The following is a 19,428-nucleotide window of genomic DNA, read 5'->3' on the forward strand; positions in this document are numbered from 1 at the left end:
CACCAATAAGAGCCCGAAGGCATTGGTTTTTTATCTAATAAATACATCCCTTCCAAAAAAGTCGGGATTTTTAGCATGTATTAGCTCTAGAATTACCACGGTTATCCAAGTAGTTGAGGTACTATCAATAAACGATAACTGATTTAATGAGCCATTCGCAGTTTCACAGTACAAATTGCTTATACTTAGACATGCATGGCTTAATCTTGAGACAAGCATATGACTACTGGCAGGATCAACCAGGTAACTATCTTGAGGTCAAACGTGAAAAAGAAAAAAGAAAGACGGAAAGAAACAAAACGAATCTACAAATTCCAATTCTTCAATCCTTCTCTCTTTCTCTCTCTCTCTTTCCCTCTTCCTTGCCAAGTCATCGCGTTTCCATACAATGAGGCCATTAATGACAAAGAACAGAAAAAAAGAGAGAAAAAAAAAAAAAAAAGAAATCCAAATCTTCCTTTGCAAAATCCTTTTTCTTTCTCAATTTTTTTTCTTTCAAATCTTTTCTTTTTCTTGAAAATATTAAAAGAATTAGAAAAAAGGAATTCCAATTTACTAAAAAAAAATTTTCTTTTTCTTTTTCAATTGAACTCTTTCCCTTCTTTTCCAATGTGAAAAGGAATGAACAACTGTTTTACCAAGTCTTCCAAGGTTCCCTTTTCCAACCCTTCAAACACCACTCCTTTCACATAGTTCCTGGCACCTCTTTCTCTCGTGGATTTCCTTTATTTTTCTTGTGAATTCCGTCCATTTGCGTGAGTGTTTTCCCAAAATTTCTACTACTCCTCCCGTCGACCTCACCCTTCCCCCAGTCTCCACTACCACCAAAGGCCAACCACTACTACACTGTGTGGACTTTGTTTTTTCACGATCACTTTCCACCCTCTGGAACATGGGTTTTTTGACATTTTCGTATTGACATTTTGGTTTTTGACACAATCTTGTTTGAAAAATAGTTTTGTTTTTCTTTTTTAAAAATAAAAAAAATCGTCCTTTGGTATCGAAATTGTCTTGCAAAATTTTCAAACTTTTTTCATCCCGGGTCTCCTCATGCTTTCCTTTTGGTTTTCATCTCCATACCTTTCCCCCAATCATCATTTTTTTGTTTCAATTGTTTCTTTTAAAAAAAGAAAATACTCTTTCTCCTTGAAACGTCTCGTTTTCCCTTTTTTCAAAAAAAACAAGAAAAAACAAAAAGAAAAAGTTTACCGCTTCCTCGCAAACTTCCCTCGCAAACTTGGTTTGTTTTATCGTTTTGTTGTTGTTTGGTTTTTTCCTATTTTTTATCTTGCTTTTGTCCATTTGTCTCCCTTTGTTTACCGGCCGTCTTGGGTGGTTTTCCGATTTTACCCACCTTTTTGCCATCGTTTGCAACTTGTTTTTATTTTTCTTAATTTTTTTTCTCATTTTTCTTGTTGTTTTCTTTTCTCTTTTCCCTTCCGTTTCCCTTCTTTTCTCTCTTCCCTCCCCCTTTGTTTGTTGTCCCCCCCTCTCCCCACTTCTTTTCACTTCCACCTTCTTTTCTTTGCCTTTTCTCTTTTATTTTGTAGGTTATTGCTTAAAAAGTCATTCAATATCAACGCTTAACACGTTTGCTTGCCCACCAAAAACTCGTAAATGACTTTCTTGCATTCGTGAGTTACAAGGATGACCTAAAGAAATACTTACTCAACAACGCATAATACTTGCATATTTCATAGAAGCATAATCATAAAAGAATACGTGTGGCTATAATGGGTACGGAGTAACCTTCAAAATTGGATGGAGGTACGAGATCTCAGTTTACCACTGTAGTAAAAAAAAGCATAAAATAGATAATTTTTTTTTATTCCAATTTTGATGCTTTTATCAATTTCATACATCGTTGTTATTCCTTGCTTACAGTGGTCACCATCTGAACAGTATACATATATTTCGATGAGATTTATCCTACTTATTCCCACTTAATATTGAAGCCTGCTCACACAAAGAAAAGACAAAAAGAATATGAGAAGTGTGGTTTTGTTGAGCTGGTTTCAAGATCAGTAGAACTGAAGAAACTCAATAAAATAAAATCTGGTAACTTAAGTTAAAACTACGAAATTTTAGATGTACATTGCAAACTGTTTATTCAAATTCTTCATCTTTAAGTGTTTTATATGTTTTCTTTCATTGATATGCGATCCTATTTTCTGCTAATATTTATCTCTTACAGAAGACAAATAAATAAGAGTCCCTGTCTTCTGTACGTTTTCGAAAGCAATGGAAGTCCTCCTTAAAGACGAGCTCTAACGATACCGTACTAATCATTAAGATGATATTCTGATTAGTAAGATGACGTCAGTGACAATTGCGTCCTAATACTAACACTAAGTAGCTTGCTGATTTTAACAAACATAAACGAAATTTAAGAACCGGTGTATACACTTTCTTTCTTTTATATTTCTTAAAAAATGACAAGCAACAATCTTCCTCTTGAAAACAAAGTCGCCATCGTTACAGGAGGCTCCAGAGGTATCGGAGCAGGAATCGCTGAGACATTGGCAAGCCGTGGTGCCAAGGTTGCCATTACTTATACCTCTGAGAGTAGCAAAGAATCAACCCAGAAATTAGTGAATAAGATCAAAGGATTTGGTACTTCAGCAGACGCCATCAGTATTCAAGCTGACTTGCGTGATGTTGCAAGTGCTGAACATATCGTTGAGACTACTGTCAAAGCTTTTGGTCCCACCATCCATATTCTTGTTAATAACGCGGGATGCTCTAAATTAGGAACGCTTGGAACGTTGAAATTAGAAGATTACAACTATATCTTTGATGTGAACGTTAGGGCTGTCTTGTTCATGTCAGAAGCCGTGGTTGGTCATCTTCCCAAGAAAGAAAAAGACGGCTGTGGAGGTAGAATTATCAATTTCGGAAGCATTGGTGGAAGAATTGGTTTGTCGGGAAACTCCATCTACGCTGCAAGTAAGGCGGCTCTTGAAGGCTTTACGAGATGTTGGGCATCAGAGTTAGGCCCTCAAGGACACACGGTGAATCAAGTCAACCCAGGAGCAGTGGACACGGATATGCTCAAACAATATGGTGGAGGAGAGGCATTCACCAAAATGACACCCTTTGAAAATCGCGTTGCTACGCCTTCTGATATCGCTGAAATCGTTAGTTTTCTTGCCGAAGATAGAAGCCGTTGGATCACTGGACAAACAATTTCGGCCTCTGGTGGATTACAAATGTATTAGTTTCCGTAGATCCATTTTTAGTTTTCGCCCAACGAAAGACCCCGCGTAGTCATTTCTTGTTAGTGATTCATTTAACTTATTTATGCTAGAAATAATTACATATTAGAGCAAGAGCTGATTGATATCGCGTTTTACTTCGTGTTGTTGAATTTAAAACTGACAGTAATCGTATAAGTATTGTAGTGATCAAATGCGGTGTTGCTTTTGCTAAGCGGCTTCTTATCCTTGTCGGCGTATCTAAGAATTACGAATTGACTCAAAATGTTTACTCATGTCTGGTTATCACTAAACAATTTCACGAATCGAAAGCATTATTCAATTATTTTCAGTTTTTGGTTTGCCTTCTACATCACTTCACAAAATCCAATTGAAATAAATAATGAACTAATACATGTCACTGATGGACTTTCTCTCATTAAGAAAATAAACAATTAAGTGGAAAAATGATTGCCAATTTCATTGGATTATGTTTATAGCCGAATACTTTTGTTCTCTATGAATGAATAGTAATTAATTTCTATGGATCAGATTCAATAAATAACCTAGTAAAGCGTACTTAGGTATTCAAGCAAACCACCTGAAAACGGGTAAATCGTTAAATGTCCAGATGACTCGCGCAAAACATCCAGATCGATATGAACTAGAGCCGGACTGTTGACGGCCGTTGAAGTTGGGTATTGGGCCTAAATATAATACATTCACCTTTCTGAGATATTACTTCAAAAAGATTCCATGCCGGCATCAATTACAAATTGTCGTTTGATGTTAGGTTGGCCACATAGATCCCAGTAAAGGAATCCGTGATAGTCAAATGGCTTAGATCCAGGTACTGTTTTCATCAACCAGCTTTTCAAATCTTTGAGCGTAGACAAACTCATAAAATCAAGATAGCCATTTTCGTTGACCTCAGGAGAGTCAAGTTATCATGAGCATTATTAATAAAGGAACACTAGATCCTTCGATTTTCAAACAGCATGCAGTAACAAAACTAGCCAAAAAAATTTTTAAACAATAAGAAAAAGTACATTTCGAGAAAGCCTCTAAAAGCAGAAGTGATATAAGTTGTAAAACTTCAAAAATGCGACCCATTTCACCCTCGAAGTCATCCAAGCGGCTAATTTCCTTTATCTCAATCTCAACACTCACCAGCTGTAGTATTTTACTAACTCCAAAGATTGGTTTCGCTTAGGACTTATCTATATGGTGATCACGAAGGCCGACATAATGTGGAGAATAAATAATAATGATAGCACAGACGGACATGATAAATTGAAATCTTGTTATATTGTTTCTGAGATGCCTAAACACAAAGCACATTTCATGAGAAATTGAACGTTCACAATGAGTCCTTCATCGTGTCAATATATGTATGAAGGAGATGTCATTAATCCCTTCTCAATCTATATTTTTAAAGATTATACCAATTGTCTTCTTTGAAGCAACCTTAAAACAATTTTTTTTTCCCAATACGCCAGTTAGCGCATATGTATTAGATGGGTTTGTACTCATACCGATAATATTGCATGCTTTTATGCATAAATCAACATTGTTTTCTTTTGAAATAACCCTAATCACAAGTGTCACCCATAACGAAAATTCATTGATTCTTTTTTTTGGTAGTCTAAGCTTCTGTTATCATAACTCAAGCGATGCTTTTTTAAGTTAACAGTGAATTTTTGTAAGTCGTGTAAATCTTTTCAAGATGATATATAAACAGCGACTCTCTATAAATAAAGAAGATGATGAGACAAAGGAAATATAATTTCATTCCCAAACATCAAGGGGTTTGATCAGTGCTGTAGATTAATATCGTAAACTATGAATGACTAGCAATAATCGTAGCTTTTTTTTTGATTGAAAGGTACATCATCCTAACATTTACTGTTGTTCAACCTTTTTTCTTTATATTCACGCACGGTAGTCTTTGTGTCCTTGTCGATCTGAATAGGATAATCCAAGTCAGGTATTGCAGAATAAGCAATTAACTGTCCTGATCTCATTTGGGGATCCAGCTTTATCTGATGAATGCTGCTTTTAAGCTTACCATTAGTTATAAAAGGTAACATATCTGCAATATTCACTCTAAAGTATAAAGGTTGTTAATAATAAGGAAAAAAAAAAAACATAAGCTAGGCTTCTTTTTCTTACGAAATAACATCCTTATTAATCGTAACCCTGACCCAATCAGGTATAGTATCCACTTCCGGAGGTTTGATTTGTAAAAATCCATGTTTTCTTTGAAAAAGTAGGGTAATTGTTCCATAATTAAAGTGACAATTAGTATCCACATCGTCCTTTTTGTGTTCAATTCCATCAGGAACACTGTACTTTATGAGACGAATAAAATCCTCAGTAGAACTGTGATATTTGCTGAAGAAATCACTTGGTAGTTGAAATCCAAGAGCGATTAGATCAAGAAGTTTCAGCGAAAGATTATAGCATTGTTTCTGAAATAATGTCATTTCTGGTAAGAATTTACGGATGGGTGGGCTAATAACTTGTGGATTTGAGTGAGGAAATCTTGACAGGTCATAATACTCCTTCGTGGCTCCAGTAGATGAATCATCTGAATACAGCTTTTCACCCATACGTTTTGAATATCCTGCTTGTAATTCTCCTCCTTTATACTTGAATTTTTCCTTTTCCTCAATTGGTAAACTAAAAAACTCATCGCTGATTTTGAAAACGCCCTCCATTTGTTCCATATCAATTCCGTGGTTTTTCACCAAAAAGAACCCCCATTCTTTACAAGAATTGACCACCTCCATACTGAGAAATCTTGTATCTTGTTCTGACAAATCTATTAAGGGTAAGTGTAACGTTTCCATGTGGCCTAGGTACAGCAATTAATATAATAAGATCCTAAAATGAATGAAATTTAAATGTTATAAGACGAAAGATTCTTTGTTGTATGTTAAAAAATAAATAGAACGGTAATACTTTATATGCCCATTAGACTCCCTTTAACTAAAAGTTATAAACATACGTAATTATTTCATAATGTATGTACTTGTCTCGCTTGTTATTTAGAACTTTGTTAAATTGTCATAACTGTTATACGATATTACTAGTAGTCCGATACGATAATATCATTGTATTGTTAAGTAACTCATTAAAATGGGAAAAAATCCGATTTGTGCAATTTTCAATTATAAAAGTCTAAAATTGAGATTATTAGTAGTCTTACTAAGAACAGAATACTATATGATTATACTTCTAGCTCTCAGTCAAATTCCCAGATTGGAAGATTTGACTGTTCTAACTAAATACGCTCTACATAAACTATTTAGTGAATCAGATCCCTTGAAACTAATTACTGTTCATTCAAATAGTACAAAAAGTATCTAACTTAAAGTGCATTTTCCAGTAAAGTGACCGTTATTTACCACTGAATTTTTTTATGTCTAAACGAGAGAGTCCATCTCTGACAAAGTTTAAATCTGATAATCTTTTATATATAAGAGATTTTATGTCAAGTCTGGAATCTCAAATCCATTGTTTTTTATTTTATATATAATGTAGCTCAAGTTTTTTTTTTTAACGAGAGAGTATGAAACTGTTGGATTCAGTCCAACGTCCCTCGATTTGAATGATTAAATGAGCTTGGAAGGAACATTTTAAAGAGCTGCGATTCGATAGCTCATGTGAATATAATACCAGAGGGCCAAAACTGACATAAATTCTGTATCCTTATGTTGCATAAATCAAGAAATGTTGTAGTCCTTCAGTTACATATGTGGTACACTAGTAGCACTAACGAAGAGTGTATGTCTGTTTTAAGATATTAAAGTGAGATACAAGCAAGAAGGATGATTATTACTAAAAAAAAACGTATGGTTCTTTATTTAATTTATTCTTTCTTTATTTAAAGTTTACAAGTCCATTTGACTAGCATTCAATTTTATATATTCGTTCATGACTAATTGTAATTTATTGGTATATGATTTACAAAATTCCTGGTACACCTGATGGGAACAAGAGAACTTTATGAGAGTAAACGGTTTTTGTTCTTATATTTTGTAATTTTTTATCCATTATAAAGAGCATTACTGTTTATGAGTCGATCATCCGTGAACGCATGTAAAAGGTACTCAAATTTCAAATTAGTACTGTTTTGGTATAGAAATTGAGAAAAATCATAGGACCTTAAGCACCTACTTGCTCTTCATATGTTGCATCGAACGTGCACTCTTTTTTAACGACTTCTACAAGTGAAGATAAAATAAATCAAAAAATTCGAATTCAAGTGAAAAAGATCCCATTGAATAAAAAACACATACGATTCTCACCGAGTTTAAACGATGTGCATCAAGGTAACAACAACTCAAGTAACCTTAATCTGTTTGTATAACCCATGCATCTTCAGTTCTATCCCTTCTTCAACAGTACTACTATGTCTAATAACAGTCTTTCTCTTGAAAACAAAGTTGCCATCGTTACAGGAGGCTCCAGAGGTATCGGAGCAGGAATCGCTGAGACATTAGCAAGCCGTGGTGCCAAGGTTGCCATCACTTTTACTTCTGAGAGTAGCAAAGAATCAACCCAGAAATTAGTGAATAAGATCAAAAGATTCGGTACTTCAGCAGACGCCATCAGTATTCAAGCTGACTTGCGTGATCTTGCAAGTGCTAAACATATCGTTGAGACTACTGTCAAAGCTTTTGGTCCTACTATTCATATACTCGTCAACAATGCTGGATTTTTGGAATTAAAGACGTTAGGAACTATTACCAAGGAAGACTATCATCAAGTTTTTGATGTAAACGTTAGAGCCGTCCTATTTATGGCAGAAGCCGTGGTTGGTTATCTTCCCAAGAAAGAAGAGAGTAGTAGTGGGGGGAGAATTATTAATATTGGAAGTATCATGGGAAGAATGGGATACGTTGGACAATCTGTTTATGCTGCAAGTAAAGCAGCACTTGAAGGGTTTACGAGGTGCTGGGCTGCTGAATTAGGCCCACATGGTCACACGGTCAATCAAGTCAATCCAGGAGCAGTAGATACGGATATGATAAAAAAGTCTGAATTTGATGAAGAAGCAGTAAAAAAAATAACTCCTTTAGAGAATCGTTTTGCACAGCCTCAAGACATTGCCGATATCGTCGCTTTCCTTGCCGAAGAAAACAGTAGATGGGTTACTGGGCAAACGATATCTGCCTCTGGTGGATTACAAATGTATTAATTTGCATTACCTCATAAGTATCATTATAATTAATACCTCGATCCTCTTCTAATGATCGACTCATAAACTAAACATGATATCTTGTGTATATATATCGCCTATTGTTGGAAAGAGTAACAAGAATCAACCAAGGTTGTTTATAAAGAAATATGGCTTGTTTTTGGATGAAATAAAATAGACACCCTCTGGTTTTAAAGTGTATATAATTTGTATTCAAATGTGAATAAATTTATGACCTATACAAAAGTTCCAACTAGCATATTGATGGAGAAAAAACCCTATAGCTTCTTTATACATTCAATAACATCTAGTAATTCCTTTTTATACCTTTGTTTGTCATATTTCAGTGAGCAGACTCACGTACACTACTCTCGTAGTGGTCTCTTTACAACATTAACACCACGCTAGACAGGTTAGTTATAAACTCATAGTAAACGAAGTATTTATTAAGCATTAAGGATAATTCGCAGATAGAGAACATACTGACGATCCGCAAGCAACATGTGAATATTTCTTTATTATTCAATTCGCTTCCGTGTATATTTTTAAAACAAAACAATTTGGCTTGATAAGCTAAACACTTCATCTGTCCAAGATTAGTGACATGACAGTCACATCCAAATTATCGATAAGCACTTATTTAGTATACGAAAGTCTAGGTAAAAAAGTTTGTGAAGCGGGAGTTTTCTGACTTTAGTTAGGTTGATGGATGGTACTATTTATATTTTAGGAGTCGGAAGTATTGGGACCTTTTTGGCTTGCGAGTTGATGAGTTTACCGTACTTCAAAGACAAGGTTGTTTTGCTATTACGAAACAAGGAAAGACTTGGACAATTTAGAGAAAACGGCTCGCACTTAACACTTGAAAGGGTGCTTGACAATAGACAGGATTTAGTTCGACATAAAGTTAAAGCCACATGTTCATCGGAACTTAATGTAGATGCCATAGACAACTTAATAGTGACGACGAAGACGACTGAGACGGAAACAGCAATGCGTGATTATCTTCCTTTTCTAAATAAGCATTCGAACATTTTGTTTGTTCATAACGGATTTGGCATTATTGAAGCTTTAAATAAGACCGTTTGGGACAATCCATATACACGACCTAATCTTTATCAGGGAGTTACTTCGCATTCCGTTTCATTTAAAGAAAAATTTTGGTATTGTCATAAGTGTTTTGGAGCTTTAAAAATTGCCAAAGTACCTAGAACTGTTAAAGATTCGTCAGTCCCTGATGCAGTTGGACCTTGTGCTATGGTGCAAAATTTGTTAGATGCAGAAATGGCTAACGGGAGCTACTTGGAATATCTTAATTTACTCATTTACCAGTGTCAAAAGTTTATGGTTAATTGTTGCATGAACTCCACAAGTGCTATCCTTGATTGCGTGAACTACGAACTATCTAACATTGCCGAAGTGAAATTACTTTTTCATGCAATAATTACTGAATGTGTTGATGTCTTGTTTAAATCTAACAATATTTTAGCAAATAGTGAAAAGGCTAAAAATATTTTGAGCGTGCCGAATTTATTTGATCTAGTTCTATACCTTGGTTTTGTGGAAAATGCTAGAAACAGCACTTCTATGAGACTTGACACACTCAAAAAAAGAGAGACAGAGATCGATTCGCTGAATGGATGGATTGTCAAGTTAGCTAAGGAGTTTGATTGTGAAGCTACCGTGAACAAGACAATAACTTTAATGGTTAAAGCCAGAACCACAATTAATCAAAGACGTCTTTGAATATATACATTTACAAAATCCCTTATGGAATCCTATGTCATAAAGGATTATTTTTGACAAAGGATTACATTTACGACTACAACAACGCATTTGATTTTTGTGGGTTTATTAATTATGGCGAATATTATTTTACTTTTTTTTTTAAAAAAAATAATGCCGAATATAGTTTTGATGCGATGAGATAGAAATGGAAGACTCTTGATCTGTACTGTTATCAATAGTACTCTTTTATAGAGCACAGCACAAGAGTGCGCAAATTTAAAACAGCTTTATAATCTGATTATATATTACTGTTTCTTCCAACACACCTTGGGTTTAAAATACTTTTCGGCGACTTCGAGGGATTCCGTAGATAGCAGTAACAATAATAATAATAACAGTAGTAAACCAAAACGTTTATTTCTTACAGACAATTTCACCATGCATCAAGTAGTAGCAACAGGAAGGGTTTTTCATAAACTCATCCCAAGCTTGTGCTATTTCATGTCGTTTTTTCAAGTCTTCTTCGGCATTAGAAGGAACGATCGATTCAGTCGAATGTAGAGCACGCTCTTTGTACATCTCTGCAAACAGTTTGCGGTCTTCTTCATTTGCAATAAACCAAAGAGAGCCACTTGATAAAATGTCTTTAGAACTAAACCCAGACTCAATAGCCCACTGTCGAAGATGTCTTCCAGCTTGTGGATGTGTTGATGAATGTTCTGATTTTGCGAGAAATTGAAATCGTAACACTTCGCAGATATTTGCTGGATACACCTGAGCGGTTTCAAGATCAGCGTCTTTACTACAAATAAGACCACCAGGTTTGGCCACTCGTCTCATTTCTTTTAACACATCTACTCGGTTTGCAATATGTATTAACACTTGATGGGCATGGACAACGTCAAATGTATTATCCTCAAATGGAAGATTATCTCCGCTAGCAAATTGAAAATGGCAGTTTCGAAGATTTAATTCTGAGCTTTTAGCGTTTCCTTGATCTACGAATTCTTGTATGGGTTCAACCCCTATAACCTCTCCATTGGGGACATATCGTGCCAGGTCCGTGGTTATGGTACCAGGTCCGCATCCTACGTCTAGTATTTTGTCAGTGCGTTTTAGATGTTTAAGTAAGTAAGCACAACTGTTCTCAGCCGTTCTCCAAGCATGAGTGTTGGAGATATTTTTATCAAATCCTTTTGAATAATAATCTTGTTCAGTTCCCATGTTTCGTTTTCCTATAATAAAGCGACCGTTTATTTAGCAAGACATAGACCTACTTTATATACTAAGCTGTTGATTATGACGTTTGTCAGAACACTTCTAGCTGAAGATGGTTTCTATATCTCGGATCGTTTTACTTCCGAATTGCTTCCATTAGGGTGATGAAGAAGCAGTGAAATGAACATAGGATGCGAAATTTTTGTAGACCGTTAACATGAAAGTAAATAAACATATTTCATAAAGTTATAGGGAGTATGTTTTTGGTTTGTAAACTGTTTTATTTATATTTAGTTTTGAAGTCGATATGACAATAGTTATTTAACGTGAAGGTACCCATTCAAAGTGGATATCATAGAGAAAGAAACCAACAAACTGTAATGGTTCCCATCACGCTTAATGTAAACAGAAGTGAACAAGAACCAGTGGTATGTTCAGTTTTTGTATTTAGGGATTTTTATAGGTTCCGTAAATTTATTAATTCAGTTCACTTTCTTTTAAAGTGGTGTTTAGGTACTCTCAATATCCACATTTGGAATGAGGAAGTTAGCGTTACAGAGCGCTTTCTTAGTAACTCCTCGTTTACTTTGAATAGCTAACCGTTATTATAATTTTATTCATATATATCGAATCAAAAAAACTTTTGACGACTCGTTTTAGCATGGAACTGAAAAGTCATCAAATCCAATGTCGTTTTATTTACTCGAGTAGTTAAATTATTACTTTTTTCAGCATTTTAAAGAATAATGATTTTTCAATTATGGATGCTGAGTGTAAATTACAGTGACAAAAATAAGATACAAGATTTGAAAGACAGTTAAAAGTTTAAAGAAATACCATAATGTTCTGCTATTATTACATACATGGTAAACAGTTATCAACATAAGGTGTGTGATAATTAAAGCACGGATTTTTAGAATGTTAAGGCGTAAGAAATAAATGCAAAGGAAATTTATTTTTCCACAGGTTATGTCAACTGGTTAAGATATACTACAGCCAACATGCGATGTGCTTTCCTTTGCCTAATAATCCTTTATAACAACTTAAGAAGCAAACTGAATCTGCAACGAGGTAGTTCGCGTAAGACGAACCGTCAACTTGGATAGCGAAGCTTATTCACACAAACCGCATTTCTTTCTGATGTTCCTGTCACAGAAGATTTGCCAAATTTAGATAGAAGTCTATAATTTTTTATAACATCACGGTATAAGTGACTCGTATTGTTGAATTTATTGAAAAGAATGTTTTGCTATCTTTAGTGTATTGAAGCTTTGATTATGGTACAGAAATCAAATATACGCAATTAAAAAAACAAAAACTAAACCAACCAAATCATAAATACCAAATATGTTATTATAATGTAACATCATGGAATGTCAGTGCAAGTTGAACCACCTTTCATTAGATGAGCATATTTTTCCCAAACAAAACGCAAAAGATTCAAGTTATAATCATCATTGATGTTGCGTTGCATGCCAACCAGACTGATTGAACGATTTAGTCCGACTTAAAAGTTTTACGAAATGCTGTCAGCGCATCTTAAGTCATAAAGAGCTGTCTTTAAAAAATCAAAAATTGTACTACCTTTACGGCTGAAAGTTAACAAACACTTGAAATGTTCAATGTTTAGAGAAAACAACTTTGGGTGACTAATTGAACATATGATATACGATTGGTGGAAATGATTACTAATACAATAACTTATATTTGGTGTCAAGCAAACATTCATTCATCGTAAAATTACTGTTAGAGAAATGTCCCTTGAAAACAAAGTTGCCATCGTTACAGGAGGCTCGAAAGGTATCGGAGCAGCAATCGCTGAAACATTGGCAAACCGTGGTGCCAAGGTTGCCATTACTTATACCTCTGAGAGTAGCAAAGAATCAACCCAGAAATTAGTGAATAAGATCAAAGGATTTGGTACTTCAGCAGACGCCATCAGTATTCAAGCTGACTTGCGTGATATTGCAAGTGCTAAACATATCGTTGAGACTACTGTCAAAGCTTTTGGTCCTACTATTCATATCCTCATTAACAATGCTGGCTATCTAGACGAACCAAAGCCAATTGGAACGACGACGTTAGATCAGTTTAACGCTATATTCGATTTAAACGTTCGAGCCGTTTTCTTTATGACGGAAAGCGTGGCACCTCATCTCCCCAAAGATAAGGGTGGTAGAATTATCAACATTGGAAGTATTGCCGGAAGAAAAGCTTTTGCTCAATATCCTCTATATTGTGGAAGCAAGGCAGCTATCGAAGGCTTCACAAGATGTTGGGCCTCTGAATTAGGTCCTCAAGGACACACGGTGAATCAAGTCAATCCAGGACCTGTTACCACAGATATGTTGAAATCATTAGACAGTGAGCTTGTAAAAGTCCAAGCACAAGCCACTCCTTATGAACAACGAAACGCAATCCCTGACGACATAGCAGGTATCGTTGGATTCCTTGTTGAAGAAAATGGACGATGGGTTACTGGACAGGTAATCTCAGCTTCTGGAGGATACGAGATGTATTAGTATTATGTTTCGTGTATGGGTGCTCACGGAGACGCAATTGATGGAAGTAGCCAATGGTCTAATGCGCTATTACATGGTTGGCTTTGATTGTTCTATGAATGTTTAGTTTGAAGAATCATAATTAAATAAAATACTGAAATGAATACTTTTCACGAAGATGCTTTCGAGCTTAGAATATAAAAAAAAAATGTTGTGATTCTGATGAGTAAATATTCCAAGGCAACCAAGTTGATAAATAAAAGGCTATGAGACGATAAACACAATGTTCCTCTGAATTTTTTATCCTTTTGTTCTTTTTTTTTTCAATGAAAGGTGATTTTCCGCAAGTTTATAAGCCATCAACCCAGTAAAACGAGCTAAATCAAAAGTATAATAAAGCTATTTGCGTAGTTTGTTCTATAGTTCAAATAACACAGTTGAAAAAAAAAATCATTGTACCATCCAAAGTAATACAATGTCGACAGATGCAGGTCTCGAGATAAATGCTTCGAACGCAAGTATTATTACTATGCGAGTTGTTATAAATGAAGATTCTCTGAAACGATCTTATCAATCGATTTAATTGGAGATTGGTTATTGTCCGTTCATGACCTATATTGCATTTGCATATATTGACTTCGTCCACAGATCAACTTGAAACAAACGAAACTCTGGTTTGATCCAACAACCCGACCGGTGTTTTATAATAAAACGGATGTAGCAGAGCAACGCTTGTTGATACTGTTGCTACATGCTAAATCAAAAGAAGTGAAACCAAAAAAAAATTGCTGGCAATGTAACCCATGTCGAGTTCCATGAGTATTTTCGGGCGGCACAATCTGTGTAAACAGGCACACCTTCGTTCATTAATTTGTTAGGTACGACGGTACCGTGCAACCTAATGAAATAACATCATTACCAAACTTCTTCACATATTCTGGTTTTTCGTTTTCTTACAAAGGCAGTGTTATTCATAATTTATACTTTGGAGAAACCATATCTTAATTTGTTTACTGTATTCGTAGGTTTCCTAGCTACTTAGCCAGATTCCGCATTTCTATTTCCTTTACAACGCTCGAGCGTAACTAATTCTAGCAGACGCATTGTATGAACTTGAACACACACACAACCACGGTATAAAGTCTTTACGAAGTATATTAAATAGAAACTATGCTTAACAGTTTACTCACAACTATACAGCTGACAGGTGGTCTCCGAGATGTCAACAAACTAGATGAAGTCTGTATATTCAAAGAATGTTAGACAGAAACTCTTTCAAATCACCTAAATGAACAAGTTTCGTAAACTAGCAGCATCAAATTGAAAGACGCATTGCAACTTCTAATCAAAAAGAATGAGATAGTAGGCTGGAATCAGAAAAAGCCTCTTTCTTTTCTTTCGTTGTATAAAATGCTCTCATACAATCAAACAAGTCGTAACGAAAAAATATCCAATAAAGGATTGAATGGCTAGCTAAAGAGGAAGTTCTTTCAGTGAGGCGAAGCAGTTTACGCATGGGCGGGAGCGGACAATAAATGATAATCTGATCTAAGGGTTCGAAACAGGGCTGGTCGCTTTCTAACAACTGATGTACAAGGCGGTGCGTTTTGAGGCTAAGCTACATTGTGTGTGATAGAAAGAACCTTTATGCGTTCAACAAGTTTCCTGTAATGGACATGATTTGACGCATTTATTTAATATATCTTCTTCCTCAAATTATATTCCGAATTGTCTATTAAGTGCCTTTCTTTTTAATTAATCGCCTCCTTTTTAATTGCTTTGCACATATTTGATCTTTTTGACGCCTCATTAATATATACCCCAAACATGAAGCTACTATCGTTAATCGCATTCACCACTTACTTTATTAAGAACACTCTTGCTACGGATCCTGAAAGAGCCAACTATCCATTGTACATTCAAGTTTTCCCTTATGATCCAGAATGCAGTGGAAACGTCTCCTTCATCGCAAATCCTCCTGTCACGGATGGAAAGGGAGCTTACTCATACCTTGAAAATGTGTCCTCAGTATTGGCCGTTCCAGCAAAAGACGATAGCGTAACATGTCTCAATTTGAATAAAACGCTTCCAACATGCTTTAAAGGAAATGACCCAAGATGCTTTCAAATGTCAAGTCCTACGAATCGCTTTACTCTAAGCATCAATGACTCTTCCCATCCGGTAAAAGCTTCGTCGAAGGATTATACCACTGGGTTCCGTTATATGCTTACCCCAAATATCACTTTTGAGTATGTTCACAATAGTACAAAGAAGAGTGAAAACCATTCGACTATTGTGGATGAAAGTTTCTTGTATGAATGTCATGGTAACAAAAGCTGTGAGTTTAATTTACGATTTACAAATAAAACTCTCGGCGGCTGTAGCGATGCGAAAACTTGTTTACAGAGCGGCAAAGGAGGGGCCTTTGATAGTGTGGACAAGTTAATAAGCACGATTTACGACCAAGTTGAGAAAAACGGTCGACGCACCGATGATTCTTCATACATATCACCCAAATTAAAGACAATTTCAAAATCGAAATCTGTCAACATCACGAAAATTGACGTTTCAGCATCACCTTCTTCTTCGAAAAGTGCTTCCTCTGGTTCATCTTCCTCTTCTTCTTCTTCTGCATCATCTATCATAACCGCTGACAAGTCACTTGTTTTCCAATTTACTTTACTTACCTTAGCTTTATTAACTTGTATATAATGATTTACGCAAAAATTTCTCTTTATCAACACTCTTTTTTAATAAAATAAAATATATAAAGCTAACGTTGCTTTTAGCATTTCAGACTTTCTTGTAAAACAGAAACATGGTTCAACATCATATACAGCACAGCACTCATTACTCATAAGTCTGATGTTGGCTTGGGATATCGAACTTGTTGTCTATACAAAGTAAGCAAATAAACAGGTGAAAGTAAGCAGTACGGATGATTATAAAACCTTATAACACTTTTTTCTTGAGTCTTCACGAATGGGAACCGTTATTATAAATAGACCTGCTTATAACAAAACAGTGTCAAAGAGAATGTAAATAAAATGCACTCTCAGTATTGTTAGGTATTAAAGCGAAGCACAATAGGCTGAATCACTTTATTTTCTATAAGAGTCTTCAAAGCGAATTTCTACAGTGAGTCACTTCAGTACTCCAATGGAGATTATCATACTGACAACCTATTGATTATTCCAAATAGCCTTTTCAGAGTTTTTCTTAAAAATTAAAGTGAGTAACTGAATTTAGAAATGCAATGCCATCCTTGACTAATGCCTATCTTTGCTTTGAACATCCCAGCAAGTAGAAATGTTATTTCTCAATATAACCAATACTGAGGGAATCAAAAAACTTACAGAAGTGAATATCTTTGAATATAGCAGAACATTACGACTTGTTTATAAGCACAAAACTCTAATAGGATAAATAAAGAGTAGATAAACGTTAAATCAAATAGCACATGTACACTTGTCTTTCTGTAGTATTTACAGACCCGAGGGAACTATAAAGTTGAAATTAGAATCAAAAATATCGGCAAACATATCAAAAAGGGTTTCATCATTTTGCTCAAACGCATTCTCTTCCAACTCTGAATTAGACACAACACCGCCGATTAATACTTGCAAAAGATCATACATCTTTTTCCATAATCTGTGTGAATAGTTCGTCCTTTTGATAATTGCTTGAATAGCTGACACAGAATTAAAAATGTTATCCTCTAAACTATATCCCTTATCTGAACATATGCGTAAAAGATAAAAAGAATGAATCGCCTGTACTAGCATACAATTTAGCCAACCGTACTCTTCAAAAATGTTTATGGAGTTGGTTATAATGCGAGTCAATTGCTTCAATGTCTGTGTTAGATTTTGAAGAAGCTTCTCATAATTGGGCACAGATGCAGGAGAGACAGTAATATAATATTGATACAAATTTTTTCGAACAACCCAGAAAAGAACTTTCAGAAATAAACCTCGAAAAATGGCGCTAGTATCATCAGAAGAAGAATTCGATTCAATATCCATTAGAATTAACGATAGCTTTGTCTCAAAATGAGGAATTACATCTATAAACTCGACAGCAGTTGAAGAATGTACTGTTTTGTACACGTCTAACCCACATACTAATAGTTTGCTCAGTATGCAATGAAATTCATAAATACTATCGTTGGGATAATAGCTTTTTAGTGGTGTCAAAATCGAAAAAACATCGTGTTGGATCCATGGTGGACAATAGTTTAAAACGCAATCTAATGCATCAATTTCGCAAACCGTCAACCAAAGCTTTGCTTCTGATCCAGTATCCGAATGCATCCTTTGAAAAATAGGATTTTTAAAACAACAAATATGAACAGCAATACAAGTATCGGTATTAAGCTTTCGAAACTCCGTTCGAGACATTCGCTGCGCTCGTAATGCGTGAAGCCGAATTCTGTCGTTGGTCTTCCATAGGCGATTTACGTCTTCGTCCTGCAAAAAATTGTTTATTTTTGAGTCAATTTCGGAGCAAATGTTATTAACATTTTTTCCTGTGGATGCAACATAATTGTCAACTTCCATAGGCGGTTCACCGAGTGGTAACATCACAGATATAATGGCTAACAACGTGATAAGTGTAGTTTCCGGAATTTTGTTTGTATTTTCCAAATCAAAAATACATTTTTCCACTTGTGCTTTATCGAATATACAGCTGACCTGTTCAACCCTACTGAAATATCGCTGAATTAAAGTCTTGCATATTCCCAGAGGAGGGAGGAGGTCCCGTAATTGCTCTAGAATACCCAATATAGAAGGGTTTTTTCGGAGATGCTCAATTAAAGAGGACTCGGCATCTTTTAAAAAGGGACCCTTTGTTTTTAGTTGCGATAATTCAACAAGCTTTCTCCAATCAACAAAGGCCCATTTTCTGCGTTCTATTCCAATATGGTTTGATGTTGAAGGTTCCACCCCTACTGGTCTTGTTTCTTCTCTGTCATCCGTACCAACAGGAATTATATGATGAGGAGTGCTCAAATCGTCCGATTGACTCACGATGTTCTCTCCGTATATACATGTATCATTACTCTCATTGCATCGAGAACAAGGATACTGTCGATTGCATTTCACCTTTCGAAGTCTGCACTTGAGACAGGCCTTGACTTGAGGCTTCTTATGTGAAGGTTTAACAACTTTTGTAGACATAACAGACTCAACTTTTTTCTTCAAATTCTGGTTGTATTTACTGATTAAAGAACATGTTGTACTCTATATAATCGTTCAATCCGTAAAACGTCTTCCTCTCACTCATTCCAGTTTTCCCAGCCTCAGCCTGGTTTGATTTACATAGAACAAATCTTTTAGCATAGCGTGTACTTTGTATATTCTAAACCAAGTAATACGAAAGCAATAGCTAAAAGTTTTAAAGTAGATATATCGTATTCACTAAATTTCATTATTTGAGTTTTTCAAGAACCCTGTATAACGTTAATAAACATATATTCAGATTTTTACATGTACATCAATAAAATAACAAATAAAAAGCAATATTTGATGTTTCGATGTGAGTATACTATCAATCATTATAATTTTTTATGTAATGTGAA

General features: G+C 35.2%; 9 protein-coding genes across 9 annotated transcripts; 5 read left to right on the top strand and 4 right to left on the bottom strand.

Annotated features, from left to right (window-relative positions):
* The first annotated feature begins 2,342 nt into the window (after window positions 1-2,342).
* Window positions 2,343-3,374, top strand: SOCG_02621 (versicolorin reductase). The gene has a single exon (XM_013161112.1). The coding sequence runs from the start codon at window positions 2,433-2,435 to the stop codon at window positions 3,216-3,218; it is 786 nt and encodes a 261-aa protein (XP_013016566.1). The 5' UTR covers window positions 2,343-2,432; the 3' UTR covers window positions 3,219-3,374.
* A 563-nt stretch (window positions 3,375-3,937) lies between these two features.
* SOCG_02622 (uncharacterized protein) lies at window positions 3,938-4,096 on the bottom strand (the record flags this gene model as incomplete). The annotated part of the gene is made up of 1 exon (XM_013161113.1): window positions 3,938-4,096. The coding sequence occupies one exon, from the start codon at window positions 4,094-4,096 to the stop codon at window positions 3,938-3,940; it is 159 nt and encodes a 52-aa protein (XP_013016567.1).
* Window positions 4,097-4,799: 703 nt separating this feature from the next.
* Window positions 4,800-6,143, bottom strand: SOCG_02623 (iron/ascorbate oxidoreductase). The gene is made up of 2 exons (XM_013161114.1): window positions 5,367-6,143; window positions 4,800-5,300 (listed from the first exon to the last, which is right to left on the bottom strand). The coding sequence occupies exons 1-2, from the start codon at window positions 6,044-6,046 to the stop codon at window positions 5,090-5,092; spliced, it is 891 nt and encodes a 296-aa protein (XP_013016568.1). The 5' UTR covers window positions 6,047-6,143; the 3' UTR covers window positions 4,800-5,089.
* A 1,466-nt stretch (window positions 6,144-7,609) lies between these two features.
* Window positions 7,610-8,710, top strand: SOCG_02624 (short-chain type dehydrogenase/reductase; the record flags this gene model as incomplete). Its single annotated transcript, XM_013161115.1, has 1 exon — window positions 7,610-8,710. A coding segment is annotated over one exon (791 nt), but the record flags the coding sequence as incomplete, so codon positions are not given.
* Window positions 8,687-10,546, top strand: SOCG_02625 (2-dehydropantoate 2-reductase). The gene has a single exon (XM_013161116.1). The coding sequence runs from the start codon at window positions 9,106-9,108 to the stop codon at window positions 10,144-10,146; it is 1,041 nt and encodes a 346-aa protein (XP_013016570.1). The 5' UTR covers window positions 8,687-9,105; the 3' UTR covers window positions 10,147-10,546.
* On the bottom strand, window positions 10,301-11,921 carry SOCG_02626 (UbiE family methyltransferase). The gene has a single exon (XM_013161117.1). It carries the CDS (start codon window positions 11,350-11,352, stop codon window positions 10,543-10,545), a length of 810 nt encoding a protein of 269 aa, XP_013016571.1. The 5' UTR covers window positions 11,353-11,921; the 3' UTR covers window positions 10,301-10,542.
* Window positions 11,922-12,527: 606 nt separating this feature from the next.
* SOCG_02627 (versicolorin reductase) lies at window positions 12,528-14,291 on the top strand. Its single transcript, XM_013161118.1, has one exon. The coding sequence runs from the start codon at window positions 13,101-13,103 to the stop codon at window positions 13,866-13,868; it is 768 nt and encodes a 255-aa protein (XP_013016572.1). The 5' UTR covers window positions 12,528-13,100; the 3' UTR covers window positions 13,869-14,291.
* SOCG_02628 (uncharacterized protein) lies at window positions 14,280-16,624 on the top strand. Its single transcript, XM_013161119.1, has one exon. It carries the CDS (start codon window positions 15,675-15,677, stop codon window positions 16,557-16,559), a length of 885 nt encoding a protein of 294 aa, XP_013016573.1. The 5' UTR covers window positions 14,280-15,674; the 3' UTR covers window positions 16,560-16,624.
* Window positions 16,625-17,332: 708 nt separating this feature from the next.
* On the bottom strand, window positions 17,333-19,027 carry SOCG_02629 (transcription factor; the record flags this gene model as incomplete). Its single annotated transcript, XM_013161120.1, has 1 exon — window positions 17,333-19,027. One exon carries the CDS (start codon window positions 19,025-19,027, stop codon window positions 17,333-17,335), a length of 1,695 nt encoding a protein of 564 aa, XP_013016574.1.
* Between the last annotated feature and the right edge of the window lie 401 nt (window positions 19,028-19,428).

Source organism: Schizosaccharomyces octosporus, assembly GCF_000150505.1.
Source record: "Schizosaccharomyces octosporus yFS286 unplaced genomic scaffold supercont6.1, whole genome shotgun sequence".
NCBI lineage: Eukaryota > Fungi > Ascomycota > Schizosaccharomycetes > Schizosaccharomycetales > Schizosaccharomycetaceae > Schizosaccharomyces > Schizosaccharomyces octosporus.